We start from the raw sequence: 15,506 nt of genomic DNA on the forward strand, positions 1-15,506 counted from the left end.
CAACCATGTGGTAATTACTTTCAAAATGTGGTAATTACTTTCAAAACAGTCTTCAGCAATCAGCAATCAGCACACAGTAAACCCGTGTGTCAAACACATGCAGTCTGCTGCTACATAGCCAGCTTGATAATGGGTGCACCGTTCATTCCTGTCACTCACTACACATTCGTTTCTGTGACCAGTTGGCTGTGAGTCCACTGTGCTTATAACAAACCTTCTTGTTCAGGATTATGTCATAAGAAGAAATCTTATGACAAATGTGTTCATAAAATTCACTGGCAATCACAGAACACAATCCATTGCAATACCAAAATATCCACTTGCTACCCAAAAGATCCCACTGCACAACCCAAAAGCTAGTACATGGTGTGTGATGTGAACACTACAAACATGTTGCTTTTCATGAACAAACACTATGGCCTCGTGCTCCCCACATCTGAATGCGTGTGTCATTTATCTGTGGTGCAACTTGAAACAGGAGTTTCACAGTAAAAGCCCCACATACTTTGGAAGTCTCAGAGAATAACATACAGAACATTATCCTACAAATCACAGAGGGAAAGCTTCAATGCGTGTCAAAGAATTTGTTACACTGGCATGAAATGTGTGTGTATGTTGGAGGACACCACTTTAAGGAGCTGTTGCAGTGTAATGTTAAGTAAACTAACTGCATTAGTAATACTTTTAAAGGGTGGAGAAAAATTACAATTAGACTACGTACTAGTTGTCAATTTTCTTATCAGAGAGAAGCCAAACACTGTCGGCATCTCACTCCATGAACAGGGGCTAATAAGGGTGCAAATGATGCGTGTGCATATTTTACATATGCAGAGTTTTTATTACATTAAAGTAGGTGTACATACAGTAACAAATGGGCTTTTGAGGTAGTAGTCTCTGGACAGACTTCACTATGAATGTAGTAACAAGAGGATTATATATAGACAGAATATGTGTGAACAACTAACCTGCAGGAACAAAATGAACTGCGGGAACCTCTGCACAGGCTTTACCATAAGTCCGAAGAAAGACAAGCGATCGTGCGCACTGATCTGTTTCACCTGCAATGGGAAACCAGATAATAGTGACATAAATTTTCAAATAAGACCACAGTTAATGGTTACTGGGTTTACAAAAATCACAATATAAGTAAACAGGTTATGAATAAAAAAAACTGTAAATATAACATACTGCAATTGTGATGTCCACTGAAATTTTAAGAATAAGAGTTACTTATAATTTTACCTTGAGGAAATCAGCCAGTGCTGACTTCCGCTTAGCTTCCATCTTTGCTAGATCCATGGCTACAGAGAAATTGTTGATGAATCCACTGTAGATGTCGAGCACAATTGCTTTGGAAAAGCTTGCCACAAACACATCTCCTATCTTCTCATCATGATCCCAGTTGCGAATGCTCTCCGCCAGAGCAATTCGAAACAACGTGTGACACTGTAATATCTCCGGCAAGCGATGGAATAAGGTTGATATCTTAGAGCTGCTAAGTATTGGTGGACTACTTTCTTCTAGGGGCTTCTTATAATCCTACAGCAGAAAAGCAAACAGAAAGCATTTACACTAAGCAGCATTCTAATGGCAGGATGATTTGCTTAAAAACAAAACATGCATCACAAACATTAAAATCCTAATACTGTACACTGTGACTTTCTGGGTTATGACACCATGTAGTCTGGCACCATAGCCTGGTCAATAAACCCAGATACATGGACTGGATCAGAGCTCCACCCAAACAATGGCAACAGGAAAGTTAGTTGAGAACGCCATGAAAGCATCCCATTCACATCCTGAAGGAATGGAGGAACACTGATTCCATGACAAAGTCTTCACTTGGCCTTCCTCTGCCTGTGAACCTGAAAATGGTCCTTTGTTGTATTTCTTTCTTCCTATGCCGGAGCAAATGGCCATGTCCACCAGTCACAGTCCCTACTGGACCAACCAAGGCCCCATCTCCTCGTTCAACCCTGGCTCTGGTTGGCTGCTCATGCTCCTGTCCCCATATGACCCATCCCTCCCCCCACCCAGTGTCTACCCTGAACCATGAACTTAAGAACTAACATCCTTAAATAAAGAAGTATACAACACACTCCAAAGAGAAAACAACTCAATTATGACAACATACAAGGAAATCAATGAGAAACATATATAAGAAAACTAGTAATAACATCATATGAGAGTATCACACATAATACATATAAAAACATAATAACAAATCCCAGAAGATATTATCACCTACAACACATCAAGGAACAAAACATAAAAATAAAATTTTAACCCAAATACACACATAACAACAAAACCTGGAAGATACAATCATCTACAAATACAGGACAAGAAACACGGAAACTAACATCGTAATGACAGAACAAACATACACGAAAAAATTTTAGCCAAAATTGCAAGTATCATAATGATTTTAACAACTAACATTAATATGGATCCATATTAGGATAATTCAATAATGCATGATGTCTTAAGGTAATTCACAAATAAGAGTACTGCCTGATAATGATCCAACTATGGATCAAAAACATGTAGCAGTCACTAAACAGAACCAGTGTAAGACAGTGGTATTAGACTGGTTTAATTTCTGATAAATCTGTTGTCTTGCTGGCCAAAAATACCACATCTACTACATAACCTGTCACTTTCCTGACTTCACTCACTACTACTCTGAAGATGGAGACTGGTTTCAGCCTCCAGATACACCACAATATTCACCTGAAATCTGGTGCTCTACTCTGTATACATACATTGACAAGCCTCTGGAGGGTCGCTACGTAAGAGTTCTCACTGTGAACTATGGCGGCCACAATGTGACGCCTTTTGAGCTGCTGAGGGGTGAGTCCAGCTGGAGCAGGAGGCAGTGAGGGAGGCAACTGTCGTCGCTGGAATGCACATGGCAAGTCAGCAAAGCTTGTTGCTGAGTCTTCCTCCACCTGTGACAGTCAAGAGAAAAGTTTCATCACAGTCTCATTCTCAACAAGTCATAACTGAGGTTAATAACAGCCAACTGTTTCACTAACAGTTTCCAAAGGCAGTATATGCACAGATTGGAAAGGAAGAAAAACTGGATTCATTTCACCCTATTATTAAAAGCCTACTGAAATAGAATCCTTCAGTTTCAGAGGCCTCTCCATACACATTTTAAGATCTATTCTGGAATCCTGACAAGAGCGCATCCTGCCAACATGATCTTTCCAGTCTTTTTTAATTTTATACTGTTCTATGAATTCTGTTACTACTCCTGTGGAATTTCTTCCCTTCTTCCACAGTCCAAAAGTGTGCAACTCTCAGTCCTCTGATTGCAATGCCTATCTGCTGATATCAATATTTTCTCAACAGTTCCTTGTACTCTCCACGGTTCACCACAACAAAATAATGTTGGTACAGCACACGGCTTTGCCTCGCACGTCTCTTAATTTCCTTCCGCTTGAAGATATGTGACTAGATTCTTATTGCTTCAGACATGAGGCACTATGTTCTATAAAAGTAAGTAAAAGTAAAGTTATCCCTGTAACAGGCCGTGAAGGCCCATAGGGTTGTGAGATGTTGAGGGTCCCACATTATCTAGACAACAGGCTCAAAGCAGCAGATTATGCCCTATTTCTAACGTGCTGGTCGCGCTTTAACCCCAGGAAAATTATTTAATTGATTCATGTTAGAGGCAGAGTAGACCCTAGGGCCATAGTGCGACCAGAAGGATAAGGTCAATTGAAAAAAATCCAATGACCTCATCAGGACTNTGCTTTAACCCCAGGAAAATTATTGAATTGATTCATGTTAGAGGCAGAGTAGACCCCAGGGCCATAGTGCAACCAGAAGGATAAGGTCAATTGAAAAAATCCAATGACCTCATCAGGACTTGAACCTTTGACCTTCCAGCTAGTGCCTCAACCAACTACATTACGGCGTACCCCTAACTATGTTCTATATGAATTATAATTCATGCATTTCTATAAACTAAATGAAATGTTCTGTTATCTATGACAGCCAAGGTTCTTAGAGAACCCATAATAATCCAAAGGATCATCACAACTACAATGGCAGCCACACAAGATGATAATGGGGAGCACTGCTAGTTGCGTCTGAGAGAACTACTGCATGGTGGATGAATGTATGCACAGTGCAGCTATGATTCTGAAGTAACTTTAAAGCAACAGTAAATTTTCTTTAAATTTTTTGGTGGTTGCATAAGAATTCCATATGCATGGATACCACGTAGGTAGGACTTAAGTACTTTGCTTAGAATCAATATTAAACAATACATAATGTGCACAAAATTTGAAGGCTTTTTTGCATGTTACTTTAAACATAATATATCCTGGGGCAGAGTCAAGATCTGGTTTTCAAGCATTTCACCTGTTCAGTGATATACTTTGGCACACATATCTGATCATACTGTGAAATAAACAGTAACTTCCTCATACCAGCTACACCACCTTACATATTCGTTCAACAATTCACCACCTTCTGATGCTGCTAAAATATTTGCCCATTACACACCAGACACAGGATTTCATCGCTCCATAACAGACTGAGCTATGCACATCAAAATTTACTGCAGATCATTCAGGCACTTGCAGTGGCCTGACACTTCATAATCTCAGCTAATCACGGACACCAAACAACAACAAGTAATAATTAAATTAATTAAATTCTGGATGATGATTAACTGCAGCATTAATGGCAGTTTGTGGCACTAAACTTAAGCACAATAATCAGCTAATTATAACAGATCCGGAACAATGAATGTAAATTGTACAGTCAAAGAGCGAGCATGCAAGTATGTGCAGTATGCATCTAACACAAATCCTCCCACAATTTAAAAATTACTTACTGTTCTACAAGCTGAAGGTATGATAATTTAAAATGGCCATAGATAAACGTGAACACAGACGAATCTTGTAACACACCTACACATACAAACTGCATTCTCACCAATGGAGTAAAGGATCATTCTGTTTTAACTCACTTCTGGTAACAAGGGCATCTTGCCACTGCCAGCCACCTTCTCTGTATTATCAACATCATACTGGTTGCTTGATCCTCGACGAATTGAAAACCACCGTGATAAGCGGCCCTGTCCTGCAAGATCACCTCCTCCTGACTGAGGTGTACAGTTGGATTCTGAGGTCTGCCTACCTCCACCTCTCCACTTGTCACATAGCGTGCGGGCTTTATTAAGAGTTGTCTTCAGCTGACCGTTGCTTCTATGAACAGAGAAAATGACATGATGCAGCAAAGAAAGCCTAGGTATGAAGGGGGTTCTGAGCAGGGACCACTTTCTAATTATAACTGTAATGTCAATTACACAACAACTAATGACCGATTATGCAAAGAAATATATCTGTACATATCATTCCTGCAGCCCTAATACATCTGAGATACATATATCTCTATCACCACTCATCTACACTGCATGTGGTCACCTTCTGGCTTTATACTTGTACATCCCAACACATCAACCATTTCTGTTATTTTATCATTCTGTCAGTATATATATATATATATAGTCCAAAGAATTAAAAGGCAGGATAATGGAAGGATAAAAGGTTAATTGATAATAATCTGGAATAAAGAAAGTGTGGCCCAATCGAGGTACAACAGCATGAGGCCAATCCCTCTCCCTAAACACTGAGGATAGTCAATGTTATGGTTGAGATTCGAACCTCACACCACCCAAACACAAACGCAGAGCATTACCACTATACAACCTGTTCAGTCTACAGCTGGAATTCATTTTTTGAAAATCCTTTCAGCACTGCTGTCAAATTCTTCTACATGCTTTCAAATAAAATGAAACCCTACCAAAGAGATCTTATTTCAGCAATGCACGAAAATCATGTGAACACAAAACAGTTTGGTGTACTGATGGATGCTGAAATCCTGGTATGGTGCATCCTGCATTCTGGATACTCTGGTTACAAAATTTGGATACATGTTAAAATGTTTTAAACATAAAGTGTAAAACGGAAAAAGAATCAGCCAAAACCATTTTTTTTTAAGAAAATATTCACTGTTGAGAAATTCAGAATCCACATGTTATTCATTGAGTGGGGGGGGGACTGCAAGTGGCAGCAGCAGGAATCAGCTACTACTACCTGAGCCAAAACATTCAGTACAGTGGCTGTGCAGGGTCCAAGCCACTGTCCCCATGAAGTGTAATATTATTGTACTCAATGTCAGTTTCACAGCTAAAATGATGCTTTGTTATGTAGAGATACAAACACAGAAATGCCAAGAACTACACAAGTATGCTTAGTGGTCAGTATGTTCTGAACTGATGCTGTATACAGCAGGTAGATCCGTTCCTGTCCCTTCCTCTCTCACCTTGCAAGAATTAAAATAACAAGTGCAACACAAATTGAACCTTTAAAATGCATCTAGTCTAACCAAGGCTGCTTTTAAGACCATGGCATTAATAAAGCCTCACTTTATGCACAAAGTTTTAAACAATTTGAATCCCACCCCAAAAATAGTCAAGAATCATGTTTGTGCTTCAAAAACTATAAGAAAACTTGTCTTGGATTTTGTGAGGTCATCAGGTTTGCATCCTCCCATAAAATGTGACCACACTGTACTTAATATTTTAAACATTCAAACTGGAAGCATGAAATATCATACACATAAATACAAAAAATAAGAGGCAGAGAGATCTGCAAGTACATTCGTCAGATGCTCACAAGTAATAAGAGAAAGTTTAACCACATGGGGCCATTGCTCACAGCATGGGGGCAGCTTAGGCACCTGTCCACTTTGCCCACTGGACACAGCAGCACACAAATACGTCTCTAACTTACTTTGTTACCGAGAGTTCATGTTTCTCGCTCTCATCACCAGATGACAATTCTTGGTCAGATCCGCCTGAGTACCAGCTCTCTTCAGAACTCACAGCACGCTGAGACTGGTCCAACCGACGATGAGAAACGCCAGACTCTGGGTTGCCAACAATGTGTCCACCTGCACTGCCAGAGTCATCCCAGGATCCAGACCGCATCCTGGGTTCATCTGAAATAACAGTTTCCCATATAACCAAACAGCTATGTAAATCAAACCATAAAATCACCTTACAATCTGAAGGATTAACTCTTTATAACATGAATTCTAGTTTATAAGATTCTAAATTCTCACTTCACACAATGAGACCTCAGTGACATCTGAACTTCCTCCACATACTGAGAAAGAATGCCAAATTACATATATGTTTTAATATTGAAAGCATGAGAGGGGCTGCTGTTAACTGTTGTTTTTGAAATACAGGAGAACAGCAAAACAATTCTGTGGCCCGTTTCATACTAAACTTAACGGGCAGGCCAACTTAACAAAAGGAAAATATTACTCAAAATCTGAAAAGATACTACTGAATATGGAACCAATGTCTAAATCATGTGATTCCCTACTGTTGCAAGGGACCTGGAAGAACAGTCTCCCGTTTTCAGGCACACGTGTGCACACACCCTCACAACGCACAGTGTCTCATAATAATAGCAAGGTTTCCACGCTGTGCTATTTTGTAACAATTAACACTACAATCATAAATAATAAAAAGGTAGTTATCCCTGTGCCTAATTAATTAAGCATTATGCCATGAAGACGTATGGGGGGGTGCATGTATAGATCCACGTTTTCTTAACCTTGGCACTAGTTTGAGGTGAGTGGTTGGCTTCACGCCCCGGCCGCATTACATCCAGGGAAAGTGTCCCCGGTTCCCATTGGACAGAAGGCTTGGTGGGCCCCAGAGCCGGTATGGGCAATGTGGAGAAAATTCTTAACCCTACTGCTATTCAAAACTCCGACCCCTTGGTCATCCAGCCCATAGCCAGTCACTATACCGACTAACACTACGAGCATAAACAAAACGCAAAACAGAAGAGAAACGGCGACAGTTTACCTGCGTTCCTAGCATCTCTGTTACTCTGGACATGTCCATGCGGTAGTCCTGGAGTAGGCCTCGATTATTCTCCTCAAATGGTACATACTGTCAAGCCACAAATGACAGTCCCATAAGTAAAAGCGGCTGAGTAAGGTACAAAGGTCAAGACGGCCAAGGTTTCGAACCTCCTCTTTCAATCCACTGACGTGATAAATGTTAATATAAACTTTCGAGACCAAACTCTGAACATGACGAAACTTCGTGCGACATAAGAAGTTCAACACAAAGCAACAAATTGTTAACGTCATACAGCTGAACTCTACTACACAAAGACGGCTCGTGAAGGTCTGAACGAATACTTCCAGCAGTGGTACATCAGGTAAGGGAGTTTGGAAGGAACTTCCCGCAACTCGATTGCTGGACATTCCCCTGCCAGACCTCTCCTATAGGACTATACAACTAGGGGGCATTATGTGTGAAGATCAATAAAACAGACGATCTGAAAGGTAGAATCGACCACCTGCTGAGACGTTCACTTCATGTGCTTCAGCGAGGCGTGGAAATAAATGGAATGCAAATGTGACACGCTGTGGCAAACGGGTTTCACACCGAACGTCAACAAAAACAAAAACGAAAATTTCTTCCTCAAACAGAAGGTTCAATCGAAACGATGGTATTTTAGAGACTATAAAGTATCACATCCCTGACGACAGCACCTTCACATCCACATGCCGTGGAAACCTCAAATCTCACGACACAGATAAACTTTCACAGCTTCCTTTTCAGTTAACGTTTCTCGTATTAGCTGATACAAAATAGCGAAGCCTGTAAACCGGACTACAGCTTGATTGTGGGTATGCATACCACACAAATTAACTTCTTTGTTATATGATATTCAAACGAGAAACAACTTGGTGAACTGGGTACTTGTACCTGGCAATGATATCCACCAGACGGTTGTTCTTGAGCCCATCATAACAAATCATGAGGTAGTGTAAACATTCAACACTGATATAACACTTAGTGCACCAGATTATCTTCTCTCCTCCTACACTCCTCCGAAAGGGAATGAAACACAAAACAGGAAATGTCACTTCCTTCCACTTCTCTCTTCATCTCCCTCAAAGTTCCACTTCCAAATTTGCATGGCAGCAAGCACTGTCCGTGTTCTAATCACTTCCAATAAAGTGTCAACAGGCCAGTACAGAGAAAATTCTTCTTCTAGACTGACGACTTAGTCACAGCCCGCAAAAATTTTTGGTAGCTTGTCTAGCAAGGAGCGAATTGTTTCCTGTAGTCTGTCCCATGTGGAGTACTTCTCATACCACAGCAGATATCGGCTGCCGACAAAGATAATTCATTAGGCAAAAATAACAAGACTAAAACAAGAAAACGGCTAACAGTATGTGAGGTTCTCATGGCAGGCCCCACCTCCTGGAGGAATATGACCCGTTTAGTCTTGTAAAGAATTGCCGTTTTGAAGGAACCTGATGTCACATCCCAGGTGGTGGTACGGTTCGACAAAGGAGATGTCACTATTGCCCCCCCCTCCAAATTAAACGTAAATAATCATTGCAATTTCATTAATTACATACACAAACACGTAACACATACGGGTCTTGTGAGAAAGTACGAAGTTATATACTGCCTGAGCTACTATAACCAAGAACTTGTTGATGCAGATAAAACCGTTGCTGGAATTGCATCGATTGGGGGGGGGGGGAAGGATCCCCACGTCAGCATTATATGAGAACTGTACCGGACAAGGATCGTGTACACAGGCGTGGCCTCCTGTAGGTGAAACAGACGTAAGCTAAAAGCTTACACTGTGTGGTCACAAAACATACAAATGGTGGTGGGCACGTCACACCCCTTGGGACATACAGAGGACGGTAATATGACAGAATGGAATGCAGATAAATATGATATGAAGATACCGTCACGTGTGTGTGATTATAGACGGGGACTGGATTGGACATTGAATTTGCTGATCTATAATTACTGCAAGTAATTATAACACCATCGCTGATCTCCACATTTTAAAAATCACTATAGCACACTCTAAGTCTTCTCACTCTGCTGTGTCTTCACCAGTCGTTCCCTGGTAATGGCTTCTAACTGTGGAGATTCTTCAACTTCCGCCGTCACTTCAATTGCACCGACGAAGTCTTCCCTTAACAGACTCCCATACAACTGACTAACTCAAAGTCAAAGTCACTTTGCGACTGACGGTAGGTCGGTCAGTCTTGGTGTCGAGCTCCAGCTGGAGCTCTTTTGTCAGTCACTGTAAGTCATTTTTCATAATGTAAAGAATATTTGCAAATTACATGGTAAACATGTTAATAAATGTATATAAAATACATAAGGGCCTCTGTAAGTCCAAGCTCAGTACAGCAGATTATGCCCTATTTCTAGTAGCTTCCGCTACAACGGCAGTGTAGTCACTTGAACGGTCGTATGCTTGACCGCCGCCAAGTTTAAACCTCATACTTTTTATGTCGGGCTTCGCCTTGTCCAGTATTGCAAACCTGACTAACTCCAAAACTTAAGTGGCCTCCGTAGTCTAGAGGTAACGTTCCCACCTCATGACTCGTGGTACGCGGGATCAAACCCGGCGGAGGCCGTCGAATTTTTAAGGGCGGAAAAATTCAGGGAACAAGTCCTCCGGGAGGGACTTTGAGCCGTGTGTCCCGTGTTGTAGCTTTACGGCACGTAAAAGAACATCATATCTCCAAAGGAGGTCACTGAGGCAAATTTAAGGACGTTTCCCGCCCAACTGTAGTCTCTAACTCCTCTGATAGATGGGGGAAGCATTATAGATAACACCAAGCTAGTGGAGGCCGAACTCGCTGGCTCGGTCGGGACTAATGGTACGCACCAATATCGGTAGGCCATAGAGACTGGTAGAATATCATAGAGGGAAGCACAATGGACGAATATTGGTCTAAGTGAACGGGGAAACCCACCCTCTCTAATAACTAACTCCAAAACTTGCTCCATTGATAAATCTTGTCATGGACCGCGTAGAAAACATTCTTTCCAACAGTTCTTCTACTGTTGCGCTGGACTCGTTACCGTGGCAATCTGTTTGCAAAGGCTTTAGTCAGTAACGGTTGCGTAAAAAAAAAAAAGTAAAGCTATCCTTGTACCAGGCTGTGAAGGCCCACAGTGTTGTGAGACATTGAGGGACCCACATTATCTAGACATTCGGCTCAAATATGGCGTTAAGGTTGTCAGCCTTTCATGCCGGCCGCGCTTTACTCCCCAGGAAAATTATTTAATTAATTCCTGGTACTCATTTCTGTTAGAGGGCGAGTCGACGCCAGGGCCATAGTGCGGCCGGAAGGATTAGGTCAATTGAAAAAAATCCAATGAACTCATCGGGACTTGAACCCGCGACCTTCCGGCTTGTAGCATAGTGCCTCAACCACAGACCACTATAGATCGCGGTGCAAGGGCCAAGGAGACCCACCCCTCATACATTCAACTACGGTAACGCGTGCCCCGTAACGGTTGCGTATATTTGCTTATTAAGAATCTGTTACCTAGCAGCGGGCGTTGTTTCGCTGTTTCGCTGTCGTGCTTATGAATGGGTCTATATGCCACAATATTATTTATCTCAACAGGTGGCATTTTGGATGATGGTCATAAAAATATAATTTCTTGATCAGGATTATAACTACCATCTGAAGAACTGAGCATGGAGTTTTGGGTAAACTGTACCATATGAACACTGACTGTGGTTGATTACGGCGGTTACTTAATCCCTTCCTTCTCTCAAAGTGGTAAACTTAAACAGGTCGCTGTTGTATCCTCTAATAGAGCAACATGGCGTTCAGCGTAATACACGGCGCCTGCGCGCGCTTTCTATAATTACTATAATTCTGATATTTTATTTTATTTCACCTCAGATATAACCGTAAAGTTTCGCACCGTCGCCATGTTCGCAATTCTTGGATCTGACGTTCTTACAGCGGTGTCTATGAACAGTATTGCGCTCTGCAATTTGACGCCGTTCAGTCCGGTAGGCCTACACAACGTCACATCCCAGAAGATGGTACTCCTCGTGTTTCTAACTGCTAACGTGCTAACAACATTCCACATGTAATGTCAAGACGATGTATCTACTTGCAATGTCCCATCGCTTCTGAAGACAATTTTAAGAGAGGCACCACGTCGCTAAGCCGGTACAGCCACGCGCTATGACCCGGACGGCCGGGGTTCGATTTTTGGCAGAGGCAAGATTTTTCTCTTTTCCATACTGTCCAGACTGGTTTTGGGAGCCCTCCTATCCAAACGGTGCCGGGTAACCCTTCCCCGGAGGTGAGGTAAAGCGACCGGGGAGTGAAGATGACCACGCACCTCCACCTACTGTCGAGATCATGAACAGCGGAAGTATAAATTCAATCCTTCATGCGTCTTCTAGGCGTGATGCTTAATTACTTAAGCACAGGGAACCTTCACCTTAACACAGAAGAAGAGGAAGAGGAGGAAATGAAGGAAGCCTTACAGAAAATTACATTTTTCGGTGTACTGACATGCATCATGAATGTGGAGGCGTGAGCGCAGCTTCCGCCTAGCTGTGCGCTGTAGTGCTGCAGCAACAGCAACGCCCACGTTTCGATGGCGTCCCATAACAAGTGTTCATACCTAATTTCGCAAAAATTAATCAACTTCTTAACAGGTTGAAGGGGGAGGGGGCAGAAAACGTGGCAATCTCATAAGCCGACCTCTTTTCCATAAGGAAATACGGTACTCTAAAAAGTAATAAACTGTAATTTAAGATGTAAACACCTGCGACAAAAAAATGGGCTGACAATATCACATTTCAGTTTTTTAGAAATATTAGGCTAAGACTTAACCCTTTGAAGTCCAGCGGTTACTATATGTATCACCTTAACAAAACAAACTCCGTGGTTTCAGTCCGCAAGCGAACTATACCGACCGAGCGACCGCCGCTTGTCGACGAAGTTAAGTGCCAACTTTTGCGGACAGAGGGTGTCGCGTGGTTAGCGCAACGAATCCCCACGGCCGTTAATTTCGGTTTTCTAGACCGATATGTACTATCACCTTAACACACTAAAACTCTGCGTTCTGCCCACAGAATGTATGTGTGTGTTCCGTACTGTTCTCACAATAAACAGCGACAGTTTCCCTAAACAGCATTAACCGGCTGGGCTTTGTAACGAAGACGTAATGTGGTTCCTAACTCATATTATTCAGAATAAATTCAGTCTTTAAAGGGTTAACGGCAATGAAGTGAGCGTAGATACTGAACACAAATTTAAATACCGTCATTCACACAAACATTATGTTTCATATAAATATTATATTGCATCGTCATATTGCGTATAATACACTGTTTATTATTACTCGATCGACACAATCCGGGTACACACACACACACACGTTTGCATGAACAGGTACAGAGAGCCTATACAATCCCATTTACTTCCATCTGCCATACCTCCCCACACTGGCCAGTGTTTACACATTGAAAGTGCGTGTATATGTAATTTCCTCATGTTACGAAACGTATTATATATTAGTTTTTGATATTAAAATGTATAATTGGAATTAAAATTACTATGTATATCTTACTTTAGGGGTACGCGGTAGCGTAGTGGTTAAGGTACTATGCTACAAGCCGGAAGGTCGCGGGTTCAAGTCCCGATGAGGTCACTGAATTTTTTTCAATTGACCTAATCCTTCCGGCTGCACTAGGCCCCGGGGCTCACTCAGCCTCTAACAGAAATGAGTACCAGGAATTAATTAAATAATTTTCCTGGGGAATGAAGCGCGGCCGGCGCGTAAGGCTGACAACCTTACCGCCATCTTTGAGCCGATTGTCAAGGTAATGTGGGACCCTCAACGTCTCACAACCCTATGGGCCTTCACGGCCTGGTACAGGGATAGCTTTACTTTTTTTACTTTATGTATATCTTACTTTACATAACGATGTGTTTGTGATGTAAAAGTTATCCCTGTGCTTAATTAAGCACCACGCGCCATGAAGATATATGGGGGACGGGAGATATAGCTCCATCATTCTTACCCTCGACACCAGATGTAGGTGAATGGTCAGCTTCACGCCCTTGCCGCTTTAACCCCGGAGAAACAGCAGCGGGCACCCATTGTATAGTAGGCTGGGTGAACCCGAGAGACGGTCTGGGCGTTATGAGGAAGAGAGAATTCTCTTGCGATATGGTATTTGATTGAATCCATATTGACAAACACAAACAGGATGAAGAAAAGAGAACTCCGTGACCTGTAGTCCGCAAGCGAACTATACCGACCGAGCGACCGCCGCTTGTCGGCGTAGTTAGGGCCAACTTTTGCGGATAGAGGGTGTCACGTGGTCAGCGCAACGGATCCTTACGACCGTTAATCTCGGTTTTGTAGACCTAAAATCTCAGTTATTATTAAAATAACCACCACAGATGCACTATGTTACAAGCCGGAAAGTGGCGGGTTCGATTCCCGATGCGATCACTGGATTTTTCATTTGACCTAATCCTTCCAGCCACACTATGGTCCTGAGGTGGAATCAGCCTCCAACAGAAATGAGTACCAGGAATATTTGTGGGGGTAAAGGGCAGCCGGCCAGTGGGTAACACTGACAGCCTTACCATCATCTGTGAGTAGACTGTGTAGAATATGCGGGAGCCTCGACGTATACACACTGTTGTTCTGAGGTTAGCAGCAGATCGTCGTGTATCAGCATGTCACATGACTCGGTACAACAAACCGTACTTACAGTGCAGGGCTCCATTTCAGCAGGAAGTATGCGTTAAATCCTCCGGGATAACAAGAAGATAGAATTAGTCCATGCAACATTCGGTAGCTATGGAACTGACGTCAACACAGCGGCAGGTTTGTGAATCAAATCAGCATTTTTAATTTTTTAAAAACACAACCTAATTAACTAACGCTACATATGGCAAGTATGTTCCTTTGGGCTGTGATGTCATGGGGTTCGGAGACAGCCTCTATTTCCTAGAAACACACCGCCTCCATCTTCAGTTAAGAGATCAGAAGAAGCAGGCGGTAAGCTTAATGGAGACGACATGTTCCTGCGACCGCCTCCATCTTCAGTTAAGAGATCAGAAGAAGCAGGCGGTAAGCTTAATGGAGGCGACATGTTCCTGCGAAACGTTGGGCTCTCGCAAAACTACCCGGCTGTAAGGTCATGTGGTTCGGAGACAGCCTCAATTTCCTAGAAACACACCGCCTCCATCTTCAGTTAAGAGATCCGAAGAAGCAGGCGGTAAGCTTAATGGAGGCGACATGTTCCTGCGAAACGTTGGGCTCTCGCAAAACTACCCGGCTGTAAGGTCATGTGGTTCGGAGACAGCCTCAATTTCCTAGAAACACACCGCCTCCATCTTCAGTTAAGAGATCCGAAGAAGCAGGCGGTAAGCTTAATGGAGACGACATGTTCCTGCGTAACGTTGGGCTCTGGCAAAACTACACGGCGTTACAGCCCACAACACAGCACTCTTCACAGTCCAATAATATGCCAAATATATCGGGCTTCTCTACCAAAGAAAATGATATATATGTAATTTAATCCTCCAACTACTTAAGTATGAGGGTAAAGCTGTCCTTGTGCTTAATT

General features: G+C 42.4%; 1 protein-coding gene across 10 annotated transcripts in view; it reads right to left on the reverse strand.

Annotated features, from left to right (window-relative positions):
- The window catches only part of LOC111864520 (rho guanine nucleotide exchange factor 10), a 175,580-nt gene that overhangs the window by 19,329 nt on the left and 140,745 nt on the right, over window positions 1-15,506 (reverse strand). For 8 of the 10 annotated variants that reach the window (XM_023851819.2, XM_033751467.1, XM_023851820.2 and 5 more), the window contains 5 exons: window positions 6,816-7,023; window positions 4,988-5,225; window positions 2,766-2,951; window positions 1,243-1,539; window positions 966-1,058 (listed from right to left, as the gene is read on the reverse strand). In XM_023851819.2, the coding sequence (XP_023707587.1) occupies window positions 966-1,058; window positions 1,243-1,539; window positions 2,766-2,951; window positions 4,988-5,225; window positions 6,816-7,023 (1,022 nt within the window). Of the gene's footprint in view, window positions 1-965; window positions 1,059-1,242; window positions 1,540-2,765; window positions 2,952-4,987; window positions 5,226-6,815; window positions 7,024-7,906; window positions 7,971-8,821; window positions 9,153-15,506 lie in introns of those variants that run through there. The other 2 variants (XM_023851822.2, XM_033751469.1) reach the window with 2 other exon arrangements.

Source organism: Cryptotermes secundus, unplaced genomic scaffold (genome assembly GCF_002891405.2).
Source record: "Cryptotermes secundus unplaced genomic scaffold, Csec_1.0 scaffold960, whole genome shotgun sequence".
In the NCBI taxonomy this organism is placed as follows: Eukaryota; Metazoa; Arthropoda; class Insecta; order Blattodea; family Kalotermitidae; genus Cryptotermes; species Cryptotermes secundus.